The sequence below is a fragment of the Physeter macrocephalus genome, chromosome 4 (genome assembly GCF_002837175.3).
Source record: "Physeter macrocephalus isolate SW-GA chromosome 4, ASM283717v5, whole genome shotgun sequence".
Classification (NCBI taxonomy): Eukaryota; Metazoa; Chordata; class Mammalia; order Artiodactyla; family Physeteridae; genus Physeter; species Physeter macrocephalus.
In genome coordinates, this window is record NC_041217.1 from 107571757 (window position 1) to 107594133 (window position 22377).

The 22377-nt window shown below is 37.3% G+C and overlaps 1 protein-coding gene across 2 annotated transcripts in view; it reads right to left on the bottom strand.

Moving 5' to 3' along the window:
- Window positions 1–3045: 3045 nt before the first annotated feature.
- HS2ST1 (heparan sulfate 2-O-sulfotransferase 1) overlaps window positions 3046–22377 on the bottom strand; it is a 214142-nt gene continuing 194810 nt past the window's right edge. Inside the window, exons 5-7 of one of the 2 annotated variants that reach the window (XM_007107216.4) lie at window positions 11598–11695; window positions 9248–9405; window positions 3046–7945 (exon numbers count right to left, since the gene is read on the bottom strand). In XM_007107216.4, the coding sequence (XP_007107278.1) occupies window positions 7716–7945; window positions 9248–9405; window positions 11598–11695 (486 nt within the window). In that variant the 3' untranslated portion in view covers window positions 3046–7715. The remainder of the gene's footprint in view (window positions 7946–9247; window positions 9406–11597; window positions 11696–22377) is intronic. The other variant, XM_007107217.3, reaches the window with a different exon arrangement.

A 22377-nucleotide genomic window follows, 5' to 3' on the forward strand; every position in this document is an offset into this window, starting at 1 on the left:
GCCGCGGAGCGGCTGGGCCCGTGAGCCATGGCCGCTGAGCCTGCGCGTCCGGAGCCTGTGCTCCGCAACGGGAGAGGCCACAACAGTGAGAGGCCCGCGTACCGCCAAAAAAAAAAAAAAAAATTATGTCTGAAGATCAACCATGCCTCTCATAGTAAAACCTTATTTTAACCTACATACCCAATTAGGCGTCCAGAGAAGTGGGAGGACAGATTCATTTGTCATGAAATGAAGCCTGTTGTAGAGATGAAGATGGAAATCTACATTTTAGAGCAAAGTAATAGGTACTAGGTGTCTAGAACTTGATTACCTGGGTGAGGTTGGTTCTTCTGCTATTTCAAGGTTATAACTAGGAGACGAAGCTCTTAAGTGTTTTAAAAGGTCCAGGGGACTGGGGGTTGGTGCAGGTTATGTATCCTCAACCACAAAAAGAGGTGGTTTATCAGTAAGGTAAGAATGAGATTTTTGCACGATGCTTTGTATTTCTTCTTTACACCTTCTCTTCTCAACAAAGGGCATGCCTCTTTTGTTCATCTTTCCTATTCGTCACGCCTGGCATATGCTAATGAGTGACGAAGTGGATACACACTGCAACACAGTAGGTCCAAATAGGTGGTTCCTCATCTTTTGCTTTCTTATGTAAATATTAGCACTTCTTTAACACTTACTATATAACAGGAACCAAGTAAGTACTACGTTTACATATATATTATCTCAGTCCTCAAACTAACTGTTGATACGTGTTATTCCCATTTTGCAGATGAGACAATTCAGACGCGGGGAGGGTTAATTTGCTCAAGATCAAATAGCTAGAAAGTGGTGGTGCTCCAGAGCCCATATTCTAACCACCATACAAACGGCCTGTTTCTCACAGCCAGTCATAGAACTCTCTATACCTTGTGATTGCATCTTTCAAGTGACTTTCAGTTGTCCAGTTACGAGAATCTCCAGAAGCGATATGTATATGGTGAAGGACTGGGGGAAAAGGAGGCAAGTACTGACTCTTACGGAAATACGGGAAATCAAATGAAGTCTGAGACCTCAGTTTTCAAGGTAAAACGCAAAGATAACAAAGGTTTACAAAAATGGGTATGGTGATCTCACCAAGCTGGTCAACTGGTTTTGAATAAACATAGGACCAAAAGGTGGGAAGAAAGGAGTAACAACTAGCCAACTCTTAGGGATGATCTTTTCATGAATTCCCATTGTCCTTGTTTTCAGACCAAAAAATAATCTATTCAAGGGACTTAGTATTCTCTCTCTTAGAATGAAACAGGTGAAAGGAAAAAAAAAATCCTTGGACATATTTCCTTTTTTTTCCCCCTCACAGGTCTTATGAACTAAATATATTATCAAGAAATCCATTTTACCTTAAATAGGCCCTTGAAATAACTTTTAACTTTTAGTCTCATGCTACTAGAAGAAATACAGCAAAACACAAAGAGAATAGTGACTTTATAAAGTTTTCTTATTTGTTCGACTGGTTATTCCTGAAGTAGAAAGGGGGAAAAACTTGCATTTTGAAGTCAATTTTGCTGTTGATGCTGTTATTATTTTTTTATTTTGTTGCAGGGTGCCACCCTGTGCTCTGTGGTAACAAAGGGGAGACAGGGTATAACGGAGGCAAGGCTAGGTAACGGGTGGGCAGATGCCTCCAGAGAAAGAAAACAAAGTGGACAGTGATTTGGAATATGCATTTTGCACTTGTTACTACTGGAAGAAAATTCAGAAAATTCAACTGCTGCTTTAAAAAAGAGCTAATGATGATAAGAGTACAGTGAAAATATGCAGGTTTAGGCAACAATGATTATGTACTAAGTTTATTTTTCAGATATCCCCAAAACTTGGAATTCTATCATGATTAATTAATTTATAACTAAGGCAAATGTCCTCTTTTCTCACAGAGTTGAAAGAGTGCAAATCATTTTACTCCAGGTATCCTGATTTTATGTATGTGCTACTTTGCAGTCCACAGTGTTCAAGTATAATAATAGGTGGACACAGCCACTTCTGGAACAAGCAAGTTCTCCTTTAGAACAATCAGCCACCCCGATTTTCTCACAGAAAATTTGTAGGTGGAAACAACAGCAGGTATCAGAATCAAGAAAAGCTATGCTACTCTTGACGTAAGTAAAAGGCGTTAGTAGGTTATCAGTAAAAAAGTAAAATTCAGTGGTATTCAAAAATATTTATAAAAACATCTTCTCTAAAGTGACAACCAGTATTCAGCAGGGTCAGAAGGGCAGGTCAGCTTCCTGCCCAATAGTCTAACCCAGCCTATAAAAGCTACCAGTTATTAGCCTACCCTGGGCCAGCACTTTGTATCTACCTTGTCCAACCTTTACAACGATACTGTTCTCTCCACTGACTGAAGTCACACTGCTAAATGCAGGTCCATCTGACTCTCAAATCCATGCTCTCTGTTCTGCCTCTGTGGGTACAGACCACATTCCCTGTTCAGACAATGTACCACTGAACTGGTATTTTATTCAACCCAATATCATACGATACTTGCCTAGAACAATGAGTCAGTGGCTGAGAACTGGAAATCTCTGTTAATTGAGAGTTTCTCCTTTAAGGGCGAAAAGCATAATTATCAGAAATGTGTATTCTCAAAGAAATATTATGGACGCGTCTAAACTGTGCAATAAATGTTAATCAGATTAACTTTTTTCTTTCAAATTTCCTTTTTATTCTAAGTTGTTAGCCCTTTCCTCATTTCCTTTTTAATTCTAATTAAGGGTATATCCTAAGTATACCTTGTAAATCTTCTACCTGAAATTTCACTGCCAATGGTGGAGTACAAAGCAAAAAGCAGCAAAGGCCTGTCAGTCTGCAAGTCACAAATAAGCCAGAAAACCACGACAGACTAGTGATGATGCATACCTCTCTGGTGGCAGTGATATCTGAGGGTTAAGTTGATGACGCTGAACACTGAGTCCACTTGGAAAACATCCTTCAGTGTCAAGGCTACGGAAGAAAATATTAAAACAGGACACCAAACCATTTTTGCCCTTCCCACTGAGTGTTTATTTTATAGCTTTTGCATCAGGTAATCATCTGAAACACTTCAACAACAGAAAGCTGGCAGAATGTTAAGGAAAAGGAGTGATTATCTCTCCAACAGATGTGACAAAATGGTTTCAAGTTGGAAACAGTACTGCATAAATGAATCAACTGAACAGGGGAAGGGGAGAGAAGAGAAAGCAGAGGAAGAGGAAGGAGTGAGCATCTTCCAACATGGATTGTGAGGAGAAAAGGCACTCTTCAGCTGTCTGTGTACTTATAAAATAAAAGTCAAAATAGACAATCCATGTTTGTCAAAATTACATCTGACACTGCTTTAGAGATGCTCATACACCTGACTCTCAACAGAAAGCTAAAGAAGCTGTCTGAAAAATCAGACAGCACCAGTGTGTCTAAACCATAGGCTTACCAGTGATGTGTTTTAAAGAGATCATCACCATCAGGGTCCTTTTATAAATAATAGTACTGGAAATGTCACAAAGCTGCATGAACTTAAACTATAGAATAAATCTAACTGATCGCCCATTTCATTCTTTAAAATTCCCACTCCAGGAAATCAGAAAGCGAGCTCCACTCCAGAGGAGCTGAATTGGCATTGCATCTGAAACAGGGTTGCTTTTTCCCTCAGAAGGCTGCCTGAGCAGCAGTTTAGTTGGCATCATCCAGCAGCTTTGCATAGCGTAAATGGATGCAAAAATTTAACAGCAATTGCCTTGCTTCCTCTCAAAGCAAATAGCACTAATTTATGAAGAGTCAAATTTTCAACTCATGAAGCAGAAGCACCTGGGCCTCTTAAAGACAAACTTCATAAAAGGTTACAATACCGGGTGCTTCTCATAATAAAGGATTCTAGGACTGTAGGTGTGTTTGAGAATGATCAATGGGAAAACCCAGAGATGGTTTACACAGATGTTCTCTATGTAGAATTTGAATGTAAATTAAAATACCAGCTATGCATTTGGGAACCAGCTTTTAGTTAAATTCTTTAGTGCTTTTAGAATTTTTATTTCATTTTATTAGAAAAAGAGAATAATTGTCTACAAACTATTTTCTTTCTAACTATGCAAATACAATGAGCAAATCATCTGCAATATCAAAATACTGTTTGTAAATCACTGATGGCACTAACAATTTTAGGAATCTCTGATAGGACATAATATTGAGAAAGAGCCACAGCGGACTTCAAATTATAGGCATTAATTGAATTTTAAGAATAAAAAATAAAATGCAAAGTTTAAAAATCAGTAAGTTTTTCTCTGATTGTCAGTAATTTAAATCCAATCATCAGGAATTCAGAATCACCCAATATGTTCAAAGTTGCACAAATGCGTACGGATGATAGAAAAGTAATCCCCATGCAATATTTTAAGTGTTGCTATCAGATATATTTAAGTGATACTTTACAGATTAAAGCTGGGTAAAATCAAAATATATCCTCCCCATTACATTTTAAAACAGTCACAATAATTTATCAACAGTTGCCATTTCACAGCAATTAGAAAATAGGAGTTGATACAAGTTGAACAAAAAGGTACTTTTTCCTCTTTTAGGAAATAAACATATATAGATATATATACGTACACATACACATATAACATTATCTTTTAAAATTCAAAGTGGTTAATTTGCTTTTGTATTATAAAAAAAAATTTTTTTCCCTATGTTCAAAATACTGAAAAAGCACAAGGGCTGAAAGAAGAAAACCACATTTGCCACTTTAAAAAAATACATTATCGTCTCAGTGGTTCTATTTATTTGATTATAAAGTTAGGTATTATAAGGACTCTGCACTTGTCAGATTCCTAGAACTGTACTGGACCACATGGAATTAAATCTAACCCTTCCTCAGTCTCCAGGAAGGATACTTTTAACCCACCCTAAAAGATGATAGCATAAATGCCCCTGTTCTGAACTGTTAAACTGGGAAAGAAAACACGCCCACCTGGAAGCAATCGAAGTCGTAAAAGTTTATGAAACCGTGGGAGAGACTGCCTGAATCAGAAAGCTATTCTTTGGATAGAAGTTAGGAGCTTTTTTTGGAAGTATATAAACTCTTTTAGGCCACTAGAGTACAGATTCAAAAGTGATTTCTCCATAAATAATAATCTGTTACAGGGGTTTGTAAAGTACAACCCATGGTCCATATCTGGCATGTCAGCTGTTTCAGTGATAAAGTTTTATTGGGACACAGCCACGCTCATTCATTTATGTGTTGCCCATGACTGCTTTTGTACTAGTATGGCAGAGTTGAGTAGTTGTGTCGGAGACCAATGGTGTGCAAAGCCTAAAATAGTATTTACTCTCTGAACCTTTATAGGAAAAGTTCACTGACCCCAGATCTAGTGCACTATGTGCTACTCTAGTTACCTAAAAGAGTTGATGCACCTCAAGAGGATTTTAGCTGGACTCCAAGAATAACCTGCATACTAGGGTTCCTTAGGAGACAAATGTCAGATGCCCCATCCTGAGGTGGTGCTTTACTTTGGGCAAGGAAATCATTTGCATATATTCTCAACAAATACCTATAAAAGGTATTAAATACACCAAAAAGAAAGCCAAGTAAGAAAAGTATGCCTGTTGATATTCCCTTAATATTGTCCTATTATTGGGGGGAAAGGGTGCTACAATGACTCTGTCAACTTCCTTCAGCTTTTCTTTAAATTTGTCTATAAATGTCTTTTGATAAGTAGCACTCCCTCCTCCTTCTATGCAATTAATAACCTTTAAAGCCACCTGACTAAAATGCTTACACAGTTTGGTGAGGCCTTGTTCGGGGATATTTATTTAAACTAAACATATTAAAGATTATCCTTTTAGAAAATGTTTCTAAAATTCTTTATCTCTGCTACTCTAAGAAGTGGAAAGAAGGTAACGAATGCACAGGGAAATCAAACTCTGCAAAGTATAACTTAAAAACCAGAGGTATAAAATAGCTACCTTTCTGAACGGTAATGTAAAATAAAAACAGAAAAATCTTCCAAATTTGAAGAGCAAATTTTCCCTTGCCCTGAGTCAGCTAATGAAATCTTTTTTCAAACAGGGAACCTCCTGAACTCAAGCAGCTGCTCAGGAAACTGTAAGAGTTCACAGGTGTTTCAATATTTCAATAGTTGTTGAAACAGGGAAGATAAAACACTGAGAAGATATTTATTAAACACAAATTTATATCAAGATTAACTGTCTTTTCAACCAGCTTATAGGTGGACTCTGTTAAAAAACGAATGGTATGAAACTATATGTTAAAGATGTTTCCATAATACCTTACATTTATATAGCGCCTTACAGTTTTCAAAGTGCTTTCACATGCCATCTCATTTAATCCTCACAACACCCCTGTGAGGTAGGTAGGACAGGTATCATCATCCTCACTGCAGGATGAGGAAACTGAGGCAGAGAGAGATTAAGTGACTTGCCCAAGATCACACAGCTGGTAAGCGGCAGAGCCAGGACAAGAAATCAAGTTTTCTGACTCTTCGTCCAGTACTCTTTCCACTATAACTACTGCCCCCAATTATGAATAATGTACTGTGTATCAAAATTGAAAGGTTATTGAAGTTCATTGCAGTGATGTCTTAACAGTAAAGTTAAATGAGAAATACAAGAACAGTAGGTCTGATGGTTTTACTTGACATAATAAAATTGGTGCAAAACCACTTTTGTCTAATTACTTATAATCTTTTGGTCCAAATACATAAAATATGCAATATTTACAGCATTTTCCATTTTTTTTGTAAATGCAATGCTTTAAAACACATTATAAAGCACCTTAGTAAAAACAGTCTACAAGTAAAAGTACAGAAGAAGTAGGAAAATCCTACCCATACCACAGCTCACTAAATGGAGTTATAATATGGACTCACCAATACCTCAGTCTACACCTTTACAAATAACCCATGGAGAAACAAATACTAAACTTACTTTTTTGATATTAATGTGTGGAAGCCTTAACCAAAACTTCAGGCAATGTCAACATTCTTTGAAGTGTTTCCCCAATCTTAGATACTGGGGAGACAGGAATGAGAAATACTGCTTTGATTCTTTTTACAGTATTAATAATGGTTTAAATTGATTTTTAAAACTAATAATCATTTTTTTAAGAAAATTAAAATGACCTACATAAATATGGGCAGTTCCAACTACAGCAGATACAGTCTTAGCAAACGTGATCAAACATTTCAATAAATTTCATGGGACGTGATTCACAAAAACAAAGTACACACCGCCAAACAGTTAATAACACGATCCAGTAGAGGTGTATAACCCAAACCTCCAGGTGAAGGTGGAAGTAGCAAACGGATTCATCTTCATTCATGGTTAGTTGAAAAAAAAAAAGCTTTATCCAAAACAGAGTATCAGAACCTTTTCTGAAATTGTATTTCATTATTTAGCCTTCAATTAGACCTGCTATGTGTTTATTTTAGGTGATGTGTAGGTTTTGTCCAGGCAGGAGGTTATAACTCCCACCAAAATTTAACCAGAAAAAAAAAAAAAAAGGCTGAAACTTAAACTTCCTAGATCACTGACATATCTGCCAGAATCTACTTCCTTGACGTCACTGTCTGTATCCTAACTCAGTTCAATACAAATTATCTTACACACCCATCAGCAATCCAAGTTGTGGAGCTGAGAACTAAGGTGAAGACAGGGTCAAAGTTGTAGTTCAAGAATCTAACTGCCACACCTTGTACTCAGTTCGATTTAGGGTAAATCTTTTCATAGAAAAAGTTCTGTGCAAGGATGTAGAGGTCTCCATCTTTTTCTCGTACAGCATGGGCTCTGATGAATTGGAACTGCTCTAGTGCAAACTCATAGAACTCATTCTCCATTTTCCAAATGTCAGATTGCTGTAGTTTTGCAATGGTTTGTTTAGTAGGGAGTTTCTTCTCTGTGGTTTTCCTAAGATGAGATTTCTTTCCTACTTACAAAGGAAAAAGAGAAAAGGTAAATAAATTCTGAGAACACACAAAAGATCAATGCCTGTCTATTTGAAGAGACGGTTTAAGTTAATATGACACATGGAAGAGCATAATTGTTTTGTCTTAATATCATTCAGGCAAAAACAGTGCCCTAATCATACTAGAACTGTGATTTATTCCATTGTAATGCAAATCCTTACCCTTGTTAAAGACTTAACGAGATGTCAAATAATAAAAGTAAGAATCGTGCACTAGGGCTTCCCTGGTGGCGCAGTGGTTGCGCGTCCGCCTGCCGATGCAGGGGAACCGGGTTCGCGCGTGGTGCAGTGGTTGGGAATCCGCCTGCCAATGGAGGGGACACGGGTTCGAGCCCTGGTCCGGGAAGATCCCACATGCTGCAGAGCAGCTAAGCCCATGCTCCACAACTACTGAAACCCGCGCACCTAGAGCCCGTGCTCCGCAACAAGAGAAGCCACTGCAATGAGAAGCCCGCGCACTGCAACGAAGAGCAGCCACCGCTCTCCACAACTAGAGAAAGCCCGCGCGCAGCAACGAAGACTCAACGCAGCTAAAAATAAATAAATTTATTTTTTTAAAAAAGTAAGAATGGCCACTTGGTAAAGTGTAGGCTGTCACCTTACATGCTGTATTCTCAAATGCTTGGTGCTCTGACTAGTTTGTTTTTAAAGATATGATAAAATACCTATTTTCAAACTTAGTGCTGATTTCTCATAACCTATTCTCTATACCTATGTGTTAAAAGCTAGGGCACATGCATACTCCAGGAAAAGAGTTCCTCTGATTGTATCTTACCAAAGAACAGACAAAAAAAAAAAAATCAGAATTAGATTGGACCAGCACGGTCACTTTCAGATATGTAATACTGTCACGGCTGCTGAAGCATTCTTTTAGGAGCACTGTGACATAGCACAGGATCATTATCAATGTGACTCAGTCTCCCCACCCTACCCCTACCTAAATAGCACTAGACATGTCTAAAGGGTGGAATGTATGGCTGGCATTACTGAATATCACACATTTCTAAGGCCGGCCCTGTAGTTTGTATCTTTCCACTATACCTACAATGCCTTTTAATTATAATCTCGTGCATGTTTATTCGTTAAAAAATATTTAATGAATACCATCTGTGTGCCATGTATTGTTTTGTACTGAAAATGGCGTGGAGAAACAGACAATGTACCTGCCTTTCTGGAGGTTTATTCAACAAACTTCAAATCACACATATTTTGCAAGTGGCAAACAAAGTTAAGGACAGCTTGAAAAAGAAACCCATCCTTATATACCTGTACGATAGAGCTCTGTAGCACCCCTGAAGAACCGGGGCAAAGCTGCCTCCAATAACATGATAAAATCTTCAAGCTCTTCAGTAACTCCCACCAGAAAGTACTCATTAACTAGGTTATATTTGGCTTGATCCATAGCCCACCTGCTTCCTACATTCCTAAAACCAAAAAAAGGAATAAAGAAATTGGTTGTGAAATCTGCTAAGTACTTTTGATGCCTTTGACACTGTATATTATGGAAAACACAGATAAACACATGTCCATCCAAAGCCTTAATGCCCTTTCATTAATGTCCTTTGGGAGGCACACCTGTTTCTAATTTCCTTTGCCTCTGTCCCCAGTTTCTTCTCAACTACGCAGGGCTAACTCAGATTTTAGTAGAGGACACTTAATTTGAACAGTTAAGAAATGTGTACATATATCCTCCCATCTGATTTAGTATGAGTGCATTTAATTTTTGTTAACTACAGTTGTCCCTTGAACAACATGGGTTTGACCTGCACAAATATCTTTCAATAGTAGATACTACAGCACTACATGGACCATGGTTGGTTGAATCCGCAGATCGAAGGAACCGTGGATACAAAGGACCAACTATAAATTATACCGGGATTAACCTCCGCCTTGTTCCAGGGTCAACTGTACTCTAAACTTCATTCATTTTAAGAGCTCTCTAGGAAGGTCTAAGCAATTTTGTGTAGCGATTATCTTCATTTAATTTATGAGCTTAGGTTTTTCTGATATTTCTTAAAAACAGAAATAGGATAAGAAATGGCTCTGCTAAGAATCTTTTATTTTTATTTTTCACGTTTTTAGCTAATGGCTGTTAATAGAGATTTGGCCCTAAATAAAGTATGCCTTTGGGTTCTTTTTAGCACTGACATTCCCTAACCCTAATGCCAAGCTCTGCCTTTAAGCAGTGTGATATTGAGCTGATGACTTCATCTTTCTGAGCTTGTTTTCTCAGCCATTAAAAAGCTGGCGTGGGTGGTGGGACGCTGGTGAAGCAAACGAGTTGATTTCTCAGGTGCCCCCCCAGTTCTGTGAATCGAGGAGGTATACTAAAGAAGTGTGATTAAAATCTCAGTAATGCCCAATGGAGAGATATACTCTCTACTGCTCTAAGGTAGGGGTGGCAACCTTTCCTCTAAAGAGCCAGAGAGTAAAGCCGGAGATGGGTCCGCAGGTCATATGGTCTTGGTCACTTGGTTACTTAATTCTGGTCTTGCAGTGTGAAAACAGCTACAGACAATAAGTAAATAAATAGATGTGGTTGTCTTCCAATAAAACTATTTATAAAAACAGGTGATGGGCCAAATTTGGTGTCCGAGTTGTAATCTACTGATCCCCGTTGTAAGGAAATGATTAAAAATTGAGAAGACATTCTTTCTAAGCTTCCAATTCTTACATTATTACAGTTGACCTTTGAACAACACGAGCATTTAGGGGTGCCAACCAGACCCGATCCCCCATTCCCCACTTGAAAATCTGCATATAACTTTACAGTCAGCCCGCCATATCCCCAGCTCCACATCCGAGGATTCAGCCAACCACGGATCATGTAGTACTGTAATACATCTTTATTTTTAAAAATCTGCATTTAAGTGGACCCATGAAGTTCAATCCTGTGCTGTTCAAAGGGTCAACTGTATTATGCGTTGATATAATCTATTGAGTAGGACCTTAAGGTTCACAGTAATCTAATACTATATCTCAAATAATGATGGAAAGAACAGAAGGCATTCCTTATATCGCTCATGGTTTTAAGGAAGATACTAACTTTGAATGTGTTCCTGTTTTTTTCTACTTTTCCTATTAAAATGACTGATTAGAACAAATATGTACCATTATTTTTTTAAACTGAAAACTCAGCACATTCTGAGGAAATAAACTCTATTAAAGATAAAATATCTTTATTTTTACCTTGGCTTCTCTCAAAGTCAAATCAATTTAACAGTAAATCCAGGTGAATAATTTACCCACTAAGCCTCTTCTTGATCTAAAATGGATGGCTCAAACAATAAGCTTGGAGAAAATGAGGTTTATAAAAGGACCCCTGACCTCTGATTAAGACCAATGCTAGAACATAGCAAGACACATAACACCAAAAACAAAAAATTTAAAAACCAGCATCTGAGAAATCATTGCAAGCAAGTTTTACATGAAGAATCTTTTTAATGCACTTAAAGGTAACTAAAAACTAGGTATTACTTAATTACATGTTATTTTTGGTCTGGTCTTTCACCAACTTCCTTACACCTAGCCCTTGACTAACACACTCACCCTTGTGAAATACAGATTATAGAGGTAGTAAATAGATTACTGATTGAAGATAACTTTATCTCCCTACCAGCATTCCGAGCTGTGGCCACAGAAGAATGGGATTTGAAGCCAGAGCTTCTCTGGAGCACAGTCTGAGCCGCCCTCAGCTACACATTCATCAAAGGTCTGGAAAAAAGACACAGCAGCACATGTGAGCCATAAAACCGAGCCTCACCTACCAAATATCTTCATGTGGTAAGTTATTAAATAAATGGCAGTGGATGGGACAAGTATTAAGTTAAAGTGATAGGATACAAAAACATACTTGAGATACTGAGCAAAGTCAAACATGGGTTGTTCTCACATCTTTGTTTTATACCAGTGTTTATAAGAATTCTTTTACTATATGAATGGAACATCCCCCAGATAACAACTTACCCTTGAAATTAAGTACTGGTTTATGTTGAATTTGTGTATTTATATTTTCTATCCCCTTACCGAAGTAAATTAAATAAAAACAAGGTTAAAGATACTCTTTGTGAAACAGTTATTTGAAAAGAATATAAAGTAGGACTACACTTAAGTCTTTTCCCCTTTTCTCATTAAAACAAACAAAAAAATCATTGTACAAAGCAAAAGTGACCCTGGATACTTATGACTTGCATGCCCTCCTCTCCAAATGCATCTGACTAAATTAATTAAAAGGGAAAGAGACTCACAGGTCATGGATCTAAAATTAAATCAACTTCACTTTCTTTAGTACTTACTGTCTGTCACAGGCATTTTTACAGTAGGCGTTATCTATTTGAAATGATATTAAGATGCCAGAGAACAAACTTAAGAGCTCAGGCTGTTGGAGTAGACATCTATAAATACCACCTGTTATTTCTGAGAAGAGGGGGTATGTAAAAGTAGAAAGAGAACCCATCCAGAGTCCAGACTCCTGGGTTTCTAGAACCAGGTGTGACCCTATCTTGAGTAAGTCTTTATGGCCTCTAAACCTCACTTTCTAATCTATAAAATTAGATAAATTCAAAGGTCCCTTTCAACCAAAAATCTAGTAAGAATAGGACCCCAAACCCTTAGATCTGACTATGGCTAGAGGTATAGTGGAATAATTATCTTTATTCTGGCAACATTTAAGAGGCAACAGCAAACTGCAGCCCACAATTGATTTGCCCATTTCTTTTACAGATGACCTTCACCATGATATAGGAAAAAGATTTATGACTTGGGTTTGAATCTTGAACCCAGAAAAACGTAAGTTCTGTGTTAGTTTCCTCATCTGAAAAAGGAGGACATAATCTTACTTTGAGGAAGAAATAAAATCATGGATATAAAAGAATCTATCACAAAGAGTGGTTCACTGTAGGCACTCAATAAGTGGGATGTGTCTATGTCTGTCTTTCTCTCCCCACCTCTCCTCCTTAATAGTCAAATACAATGTTTTGTTGGTCCTTGTTCTCCTTGACCTCCACAGCGTTGCCTATTTCTTTGAACACTCCCCTTTTTGGCTTTTTGTTGGTTCTCTGTACCTTTATGAATGTACTATCACTATCTTCTTTTAAGGCATGTTTTGGTCCTTCTACCAAGTATGGAAACTCAGCTGTCTTCTCTTTACCCACTCCCTTCCTTAGCTTATTCACACTTCCTTGGCTTCATTTATAATTTCTAGGCAAAAGACTTCCAAATCTGTACCCCCAGATCCATCACCTCTTACCTATCTTCTGATACCTAGTATGCCTTTTCATTTGAATTTCCAGTATTACCTCATATTAAATATTTCTGGCAATAGGATGACATTGCCCCCTGTAATTCAGACTCAAGATCTCAGAACATTTCTTTATTTTTCCTCTCCCTCACTTAACATCCTTGAGGTAATGTCTTTCCAATGCATCTTTTTTTTCCCCCAATCTTACTTCCATCAGGATCTTACCATGTCATGTCTCCATTCTTACAATCACTTCCTAATTGGGCTCCCTTCCCTCCCTTCCTTCAATCTGCTCTTAGACTACCAGATTACTCTAAGTAGTCACTTCTAACATCCTCTACTCAGAAAACTTCAATAGCTTCCAATATCTTCTTAAAAAGAGAAATACAAACTCTTTATCCTGGCTTTAAAGAATGCTTCATAATCTGACCTCAGTGTGCAAGTCTAGCCTTATCTCCATGTATAACTTCCATCTTTACCAGACTAACCTGTTTTACAGTTTCTCAAGCATGTCATATGTGCCTGCAAATCCATATATTTTGCTGACTACATTTTCTTCCTCTGAAAGTGCTTCCCTCCACCAATCTAGTTTACATGAAGACTATCTTTCCAATGACTACTCTGGTCTAAAGTCACTCATTTTATTTTAACTCATATAAATGAATTAAATACTGCCTTGTAATAGCCAGCTCTTAGGATCCAGGTATGTTATATATACATCTTTATTTAAAGAACTTGCTTCATGTACTTTCGAAAAAAAATTGTATTATGTTCTCTCCTGAACTATAGAAAACACTTATTGGAGGGATCATGCAGTATAGTATGCATTTGTGTCCTCCACAGCATACAATATATTGTTATACCAACTGTTTGCACAATCACTGTGTCCTCCATAGCATACAATACATTGTTATACCAATTGTTTGCATAATCAATATTTGTAAATGGCTGGAAAGACTACATTTTGGAGATTTTGCATGAGCATTAAAGGTACAATTCTAGTTGAGATGAAGACAGGGGCAGTAAAATGTTTTCATAAAGCATTTTGACAGTTCCTTAGAGTTCTCTCAAATTCTCTTAGGATTTCCCCCCCACCCCCCAATATATATATATATACATATATATATATACACACACACACACACATCCATATCAACCTATCTATTTTTTTAAGTGAAAACATCTCAGTTTACACTTAAGACTCAATCAACCCCATTTCAATGGCCATTACATTATGTCTGAAATTTACTAGATGGTCTGATTTAGATTTGCTGGTCTAAGTCACTTTCTAAAAAGTGGTTTTATTATCATTTATGCCACCTTGCAGCTCATAAAAAGAAAACAACCTATGTATCTATCTCTATCATATCTCACGTTCCAATAAACCCAGTGGTGATATATCAGAAGGTTTCTGATTTCACACCTAATCAGTTTCAAACAAATCCTAAATCACAGTACAGTGCTTCTGAAGTTCAGAAGAGGTGCTCTGCTTCATTATACCTCCATCTGAATAGAGTATCAGATGAAAAAGAAATGAATTCCTAAGGTGATTGTGAGTGAACTCATAAACTGTACCACCACTGTGTGTGTGTATGTGTGTGTGTAAGATTCAAAGACACTAAAAAGATTTTGCTTAAATGTATTGGGTTGGCCAAAAGGTTTGTTCGTTTTTTTCCATAAGATGGCTCTAGTAGTGCTTAGTTGTCTTTAACTTCATTCGAAACAATTTTGCTAAATTGTATTGTGACAGCTGTCATATCAGCGTGCATTTTTAAAAAACATCAAAATTGAATTTTTGTGTAGTCATTTTAATATTGAAGATGGAAGAGAAAAAGCAACATTTTCGGCATATTATGCTTTATTATTTCAAGAAAAGTAAAAACGCAACTGAAACGCAAAAAAAGATTTGTGCAATGTATGGAGAAGGTGCTGTGACTGATCGAATGTGTCCAAAGTGGTTTGCGAAGTTTTGTGCTGGAGATTTCTCGCTGGACAGTGATCCACGGTCAGGTAGACCAGTTGAAGTTGATAGTGATCAAATTGAGACATTAACTGAGAATAATCAAGGTTATACCACGCGGGAGACAGCGGACATACTCAAAATATCCAAATCAAGCACTGAAAATCATTTGCACCAGCTTGGTAATGTGAATCGCTTTGATGTTAGGGTTCCACATAAGTTAAGCGAAAAAAACCTTCTTGACTATATTTCCTCATGCTATTTTGTACTTAAACGTAACGAAAATGTTCTGTTTTTAAAACAAATTGTGATGGGCGATGAAAAGTGAATACTGTACAATAATATGGAATGGATGAGATCGTGGGGCAAGTGAAATGAACCACCACCAACCTCACCAAAGGCCGGTCTTCATCCAAAGGTGATGTTGTGTATATGGTGGGATGGAAGGGAGTCCTCTATTATGAGCTCCTTTCAGAACACCAAACAATTAATTCCAACAAGTACTGCTCCCAATTAGACCAATTGAAAGCAGCACTCGACGAAAAGCGTCTGGAATTAGTCAACAGAAAACACATAATCTTCCATCAGAATACCGCAAGGCCACATGTTTCTTTGATGACCAGGCAAAAAACTGTTACAGCTTGGCTGGGAAGTTCTGATTCATCCACCGTATTCACCACACATTGCACCTTTGGATTCCCATTTATTCTGGTCGTCACAAAATTCTCTTAATGCAAAAATTTTCAATTCCCTCGAAGACTGTAAAAGGCACCTAGAACGGTTCTTTGCTCAAAAAGATAAAAAGTTTTGGGAAGATGGAATTACAAAGTTGCCTGAAAAATGGCAGAAGGTAGTGGAACAAAATGGTGAATACGTTGTTCAATAACGTTCTCAGTGAAAATGAAAAATGTGTCTTTTATTTTTACTTTAAAACCGAAGGAACTTTTTGGCCAAACCAATAAGAAAATAGGACATTGAAAGAGGCTGCAGTATTAAAAGTTTCCATAGAGTCATTATATGGAAAATTTGGAAATTTAAATATCCACTATTGGAATTAAAACTGATTAATGAATAAGCATGCAGGATGGCTATTTTGACCCAAGTTCTCTAGTTAGCCAACTCCTTCTTCTGTGTTCTAAAATACTAAAAGTATTTTAGTATTTCAAACAAAATCTGTAGATAATCTTCAAGTTTATTTTTGGCCAGTAGTTTAAAATCTGCTAGCCTACTCTGGAAGTATAAGAGTTACCACCAAAATCCATTCTTCCCTCTTCTACAGTCATAGAGTTTAGCCTCTCTTGCAGTTAGGTATGGCCATATGACTTAGTTCTTGCCAGGAGACTGGGGGCAGAAGTGACGTGAGCAAGTTCTGGGTCACTTGGTTAAAAGGAAATTGGTGGGCCTCTAACTTCCCTCCTTCCCATGAGCTGGAAGGCAGATGTCGTGGTGACCCAAATTAAACCGAGCACATAAGGGCAAGCCCCTGAAGGGTAGCAGAGTAACAATATGGCAGGAACCCAGCTCCCTGAATGACTGTGTGCAGCAAAGCTGCTCTAAAATCCTGGGCCCCTCACCTTTAGGCTTTTATGTATGACAGAAAAAAATCTACCTAAACATTTTAATTTCTTTGTTTCAGAAGCATCTACCCTAATTCACCTACCAAACGTTTTATTAGATAATATAAAAGTGGAAAAATAGTTTGGGTTTTATAGTTCCTTCTTATCATTTGGCAGAGGTGTTTCACTCGTATCAACTTAAAAGAAACAACCCAAAACAGGCCATAGCAAGAAAGATGTAAAGAAAAAGAAAAATATAAATAATCAAAAATTGGCGAACATACATGAGTGTGCTAGATCTTAATGTGAAACAGAAATTCTCCTTTTTCTTTTTCATTTTTTTCATACTTTATTTTTTATTTTATTTATTTATTATTATTTTTGGCTGCGTTGGGTCTTCATTGCTGTGCGCGGGCCTTCTCTAGTTGCAGCAAGCGGGGGCTACTCTTCATTGCAGTGTGTGGGCTTCTCCCATCGCGGTGGCTTCTCTTGTTGCAGAGCTCAGGCTCTAGGTGCGAGGGCTTCAGTAGTTGTGGCACACGGGCTCAGTAGTTGTGGCTCGCGGGCTCTGGAGCGCAGGCTCAGTAGTTGTGGTGCACGGGCTTAGCTGCTCCGCAGCATGTGGGATCTTCCTGGACCAGGGCTCAAACCCATGTCCCCTGCATTGGCAGGCAGATTCTTAACCACTGTGCCACCAGGGAAGTCCCTCCTTTTTCTTTATAAATATGTGATGCATAAAGTAAACCAAGCATTTCCTAGTGAGTGAAATCAAGTTAACGAAACTCAATACCATCTTGACCACGTACAGCTCAATGAATCAATTCACTGGCGTCTTAATCAAGATGAACTTTTCCACTGACTCCAACAGTGACATCAGCCCTTGGGCTTCTCTACTCACAGCACAGAAGATGATTGTCAATCAAATGCTGCCCACCAGAACTTTCCCACTCATTTGCTAACTTCTATTCACCTTCTCCTAAACATTCTGACCACATTTCAGAAATAGAATTTTCTATAAATAAATGTTTTTCTCTTATAAAATTTCTTCTTAAAATAAAAAGCAAAAGCAAAACTCAGTTCAGTACACCAGAGAAACAAAAAGTTATGATCAGCTTTTTCACTTAAACACCATCTATGCTTAGAAAGAGCAATTCTTTGTGAACTACATACAAATGTTTTTAAAAGCAGGAAATACCAAAATATTCTTTAGACTATTTAGATTATTAGTTTAAATATTTAATTCCTAGAATTGTAGGTTAAAATAAAATTTGATGCTTGATAGTGATGGCAATTATATTTACATTCAAACCCTTTTCTACAAATGACCTTGCTTCATATTTTACACAGAAAACTGAAGCTGAGAGTGAGCTCCCTTGATTCCTGCTTAGATAAAAGCTTACCTGCATCTGCAGCCCCTACTGCCCTCATCTGTAAAAAAAGTATTTCCTCCTATCTTTAAATACCCTTTCTCGCTCCCTTCTGAGACCCTGCTTCACCAATTTTTCTCCAGTTTCTTCCATCATCACCCCTTGCTCTCTTCAGGTATATTAATATGCCCAAGTATCCGTCATCTTTAGTAAAACATTTCTCATGTTTTTTGCTCCCTTCAAAGCCAAACTTCTATCTCAAGAGTAGTCTTTCCTCTCAGTCTTAACTTCTCACGGTTACTCCTCAACCCTTTGGATTCCACATAGACACCGTCTCTGACCTCCCCATTGACAAGTCTAAGGGAAAGTTTTAAATTCTCAATTCACTAACCTCTTCGTGATTGAAATTATTCTTCCATGCATTCCAAGGACTCGCCAGGTTTGTCTTCTGATTCTCCAACCTCAGTCTTCTTGGTGTGTTTCCCTCCCTTTGCCTACTCCTTAAATGTTGTCATTCTCCAGAGCTACATATTTGCACCCCCTCTTCTTCTTCTTCCTTTATCGTTTGGTCCTCTCTTTATACTCTATATGTCTCCCAAGTGCAATTTCATTCAATTCCTTGTTTCAACTCCCACCTAATGCTGATGACTCCCAAATCTGTGATTAAGTTCAGATTTATTTCTTGAGACACAAATACATTTCTAGTGGATATTTCCATCTGCTTATACATGACTAAAAATAATGTCCAATTTGAACTCATCATCTCTTTCTTCAACTTCATTACAACGGACTTTTCTTTCCATTTTCTCTCTTTTGGTGAAAGGAACCACATATATAGTAGTTCGATCAGAAGGCTGGGAAGATGACAGGTCAAGGCTGACTCTGGATTGTACCTTTTACTGAGATAGAGAAACTGGTCTACAACAAAGAGTTATCAAACCTTTAAATATGAACTACAAAGATATTATATTGCTTTCCTATGGTGCTTTTTACATATAAAACACTTTCTAAGCAAACAGTAATAAGTTCTCAAATGTTTTTGTGTAAAATCCATGTTCCATAAGCAAACCACAGTCAGGGGATTATGAATTGCTAAGGACTACGGAAGCAGTATTTTGTAAGCCAGTAGTAGGATCAGGTAGTGGTTAAGTATGGAATTCTTCTAACCTCATTAATATCTTTTCTAAACTAATACATATTTTTAGGTATAATATTCTGAATTCATTATAATTCCTACAGCTGTCGATAAGTCTAGTTAATTTAGAGTAAGAAATATGAAAAGCAAATTGGGGTAGGAATTGTGATCTCTGAGATCAATGAGTACTTCTTAAGCAAAAGCTGATTCTCCTTTAGATTGTTATTTACAGAATGTAACTATATACTCTTTCCATAAGTATAACCCCCTTGGTGTTCTGCTAATAAAACAATAATTAATAAAAATGCTTAATAATCTATAGGATAGTACAAAACTGAAATATTCATAAGATCAATATTTACATATTTAGAAAATGTGAGTGATGAGAATTATAGGTGTAGTTATTTGGAAGCTGTAAGAAGGCCTATGCTGAAAGAAGGCCTGAGAGACAAACTATTCAAACTCGGGTATTTGGTTAATATTTTCTCAAAATGAACAAAGTGGGCCTGCCACTTGAAAGAAAACAACTGACAGTCTTAGTAGCCCAGCGGTTCTCAACTGGAGCTGTTTTGACCCCCAGGTGACATCTGGCAATGTTTGGAGACCTTCTTCGTTCTCACACCTGGAGGGTGTAGGGGAGATGCTACTAGGTAGAGGTCAGAGATGCTGCTAAACATCCTGCAATGTGAAGGCAGCCCTCACAACAAGGAATTCTCTGGCCAAAAGCAACAATAGTGTCAAGGTGGAGAAATCCTGTGGGTGCCAGTGATAAAAGCTAAGCTTTCAAACTAAAAAATATAAAAATTTATTTTTACTTCATCTGTCACCATAAGCCTGACAGTTTCCCAATACTTAAAGACTTTTCTGATGAGATAAGTGGTGACATTAACGAATGTGAATTTTTGATATTGTATAATAAAATGTGCCAACACTTGGAAGATCCACATAACTCAGTGAACTAATGTGTTCCAAATGACCAATACATGAGGTTAAAAAATTATGCTTGGTTAAAAAATCCATTCAAAGTATAAAATATATCAGTGGATTTTAATGCAGCAGAACATAAAAGGTTAACTGCTATGGTTTCAGATTCCACACTTCAATAACTTTAAGAAACTACTACTAGCTAAGTTTTAGTGTAATATTAAAGAAGAATTTCCACAATTTTCTGAAAAGGCTATTAAAATACTGCCTTTTCTAGTTACATATCTGTGTAAAGCTGAATTTTCTTCATACACTTCACCAAAAGAATGTATTAAATAGACTGATTCAGCAGCAGATATGAAAATCCAGCTGTCTATATTATATTAAATCAGGTGTTTTAAAAATTTGCAAAAATGTAAAATGCCACTATTTATACCTTTTCCTGAAAATGGTTATTTGCATTAAAATATATTATTTATGTTGCCATATTATGGTCTCCTACTGTTACTATTAAATTAGTTACTATTTTAAAAATTTCTCAGTCAGTTGGCAAATTTACTGACATTGGTAAATATTAGCAGAAATAGATATAACCCACATAGATGAAAGCTCCTTGGCGGTCCTCAATAAAAAGAGTAAAAGGAGTTCTGAGACTAAAAAGTTTGAGAACCACTGATTTATATATTGTAGTTCTTGAATGCTGACCTTTGTATTACTAAATATCCCTATTTTCCAGGTATTGGGACAGAGATTAAATTATGCAAAACACTAGGTATAAAGTTTGAAAAACAGAGTATTTGAAATCTCCCAAATAAAACAAATCTTACGTTCCTTACAAGATCAACTGAAAGCTACAGGCATATAATATGACTAAAATGGCTTTGAAATTATTGACAGTGTAACCAGAAATTGGAAATGAAGCCATTGCAAGGTATTTCCAGCCTTAGCCTTTGCCCTACAACATCATAGCCACTTCTTTTTTTTTTTTGCGGTACGCGGGCCCCTCACCGCTGTGGCCTCTCCCGCTGCAGAGCACAGGCTCCTGACGCGCAGGCTCAGCGGCCATGGCTCGCAGGCCCAGCCGCTCCGTGGCATGTGGGATCCTCCTGGACTGGGGCACGAACCCGTGTCCCCTGCATCGGCAAGCGGACTCCCAACCACTGCGCCACCACGGAAGCCCCTCATAGCCACTTTTTAATCCCTGTTATCTTCAAATACCCTGCCATCTTCCAAAATGCTATATGCCACGAAGTCTTACCAACTTTACAGATATGAGTTTATTAAAGAAAACTCTTGCCTGTTAAAGATATTAAGGAATTATTTGCAATATAACAACTTTATTTAACTCATTAGGTGCCAGAATGTTACCAACATTTATGTCATGAGAAACAAACCAAATTATTAAAAACGTGTGTTTCAATATGTTTCAAGACTGAAAGGTCTATTTTGCCTATCACAAAACAAAGTAATTCTTTACTTTGATAAAGCATTTGAAGATGGCCTTGTCCTCATGAGAATTAAGGTAATACAATAGTATTTTGCTGATGTTACTAATATTACATCTAAATAAACAAGTGTATTAATATGTATTTTATAATGACATAAAAATAACAAACCAAGACCTATCATCATTAGGGTGAAGAATGGTTAAATCTCCAGGCTGGAGAGGGCATACCTACCTACCTAAAGCTTTCAAAGATGAAAGGGAGACTACGTTAAAATATCTGCCTGGGTTTTTCTGTGAGCATTGAATATACAACTTTGGAACATCACTCATAAAAAAATATCCAGTGACGTGTTGCTTTCCCTCCCTCCTTTTTCAAGGGTATAGAGAGGTTAAGACTGTGAGCTCTGGAATTGGAGTGCTTGGGTTTAAATTCCTGCACCACCATTTACTGGTAGTATAACACTGGGCAAGGTACTTAACCTTTCTGTGCCCCCGTTTCCTTATCTGTAAAATGGACACAACAACAGCAACTATCCCATAAAATTGTTGTACAGGCCACCTGAAAAAATACATAATATGTGACTTAAAACAGAGCTTGATAAACAAGAAGCACTCAATAGATGTGAGCTATTATTGTTGTTATATTAAGTATTATTGTTACCTAATTCCCTAAACTACATAGGATAGCAACCACAAAACCACGGTATCCAGGGCTGACGTGACGTGACAGATGTAGGAACCTACGTGACTGTGAATCTTTTCCTAACC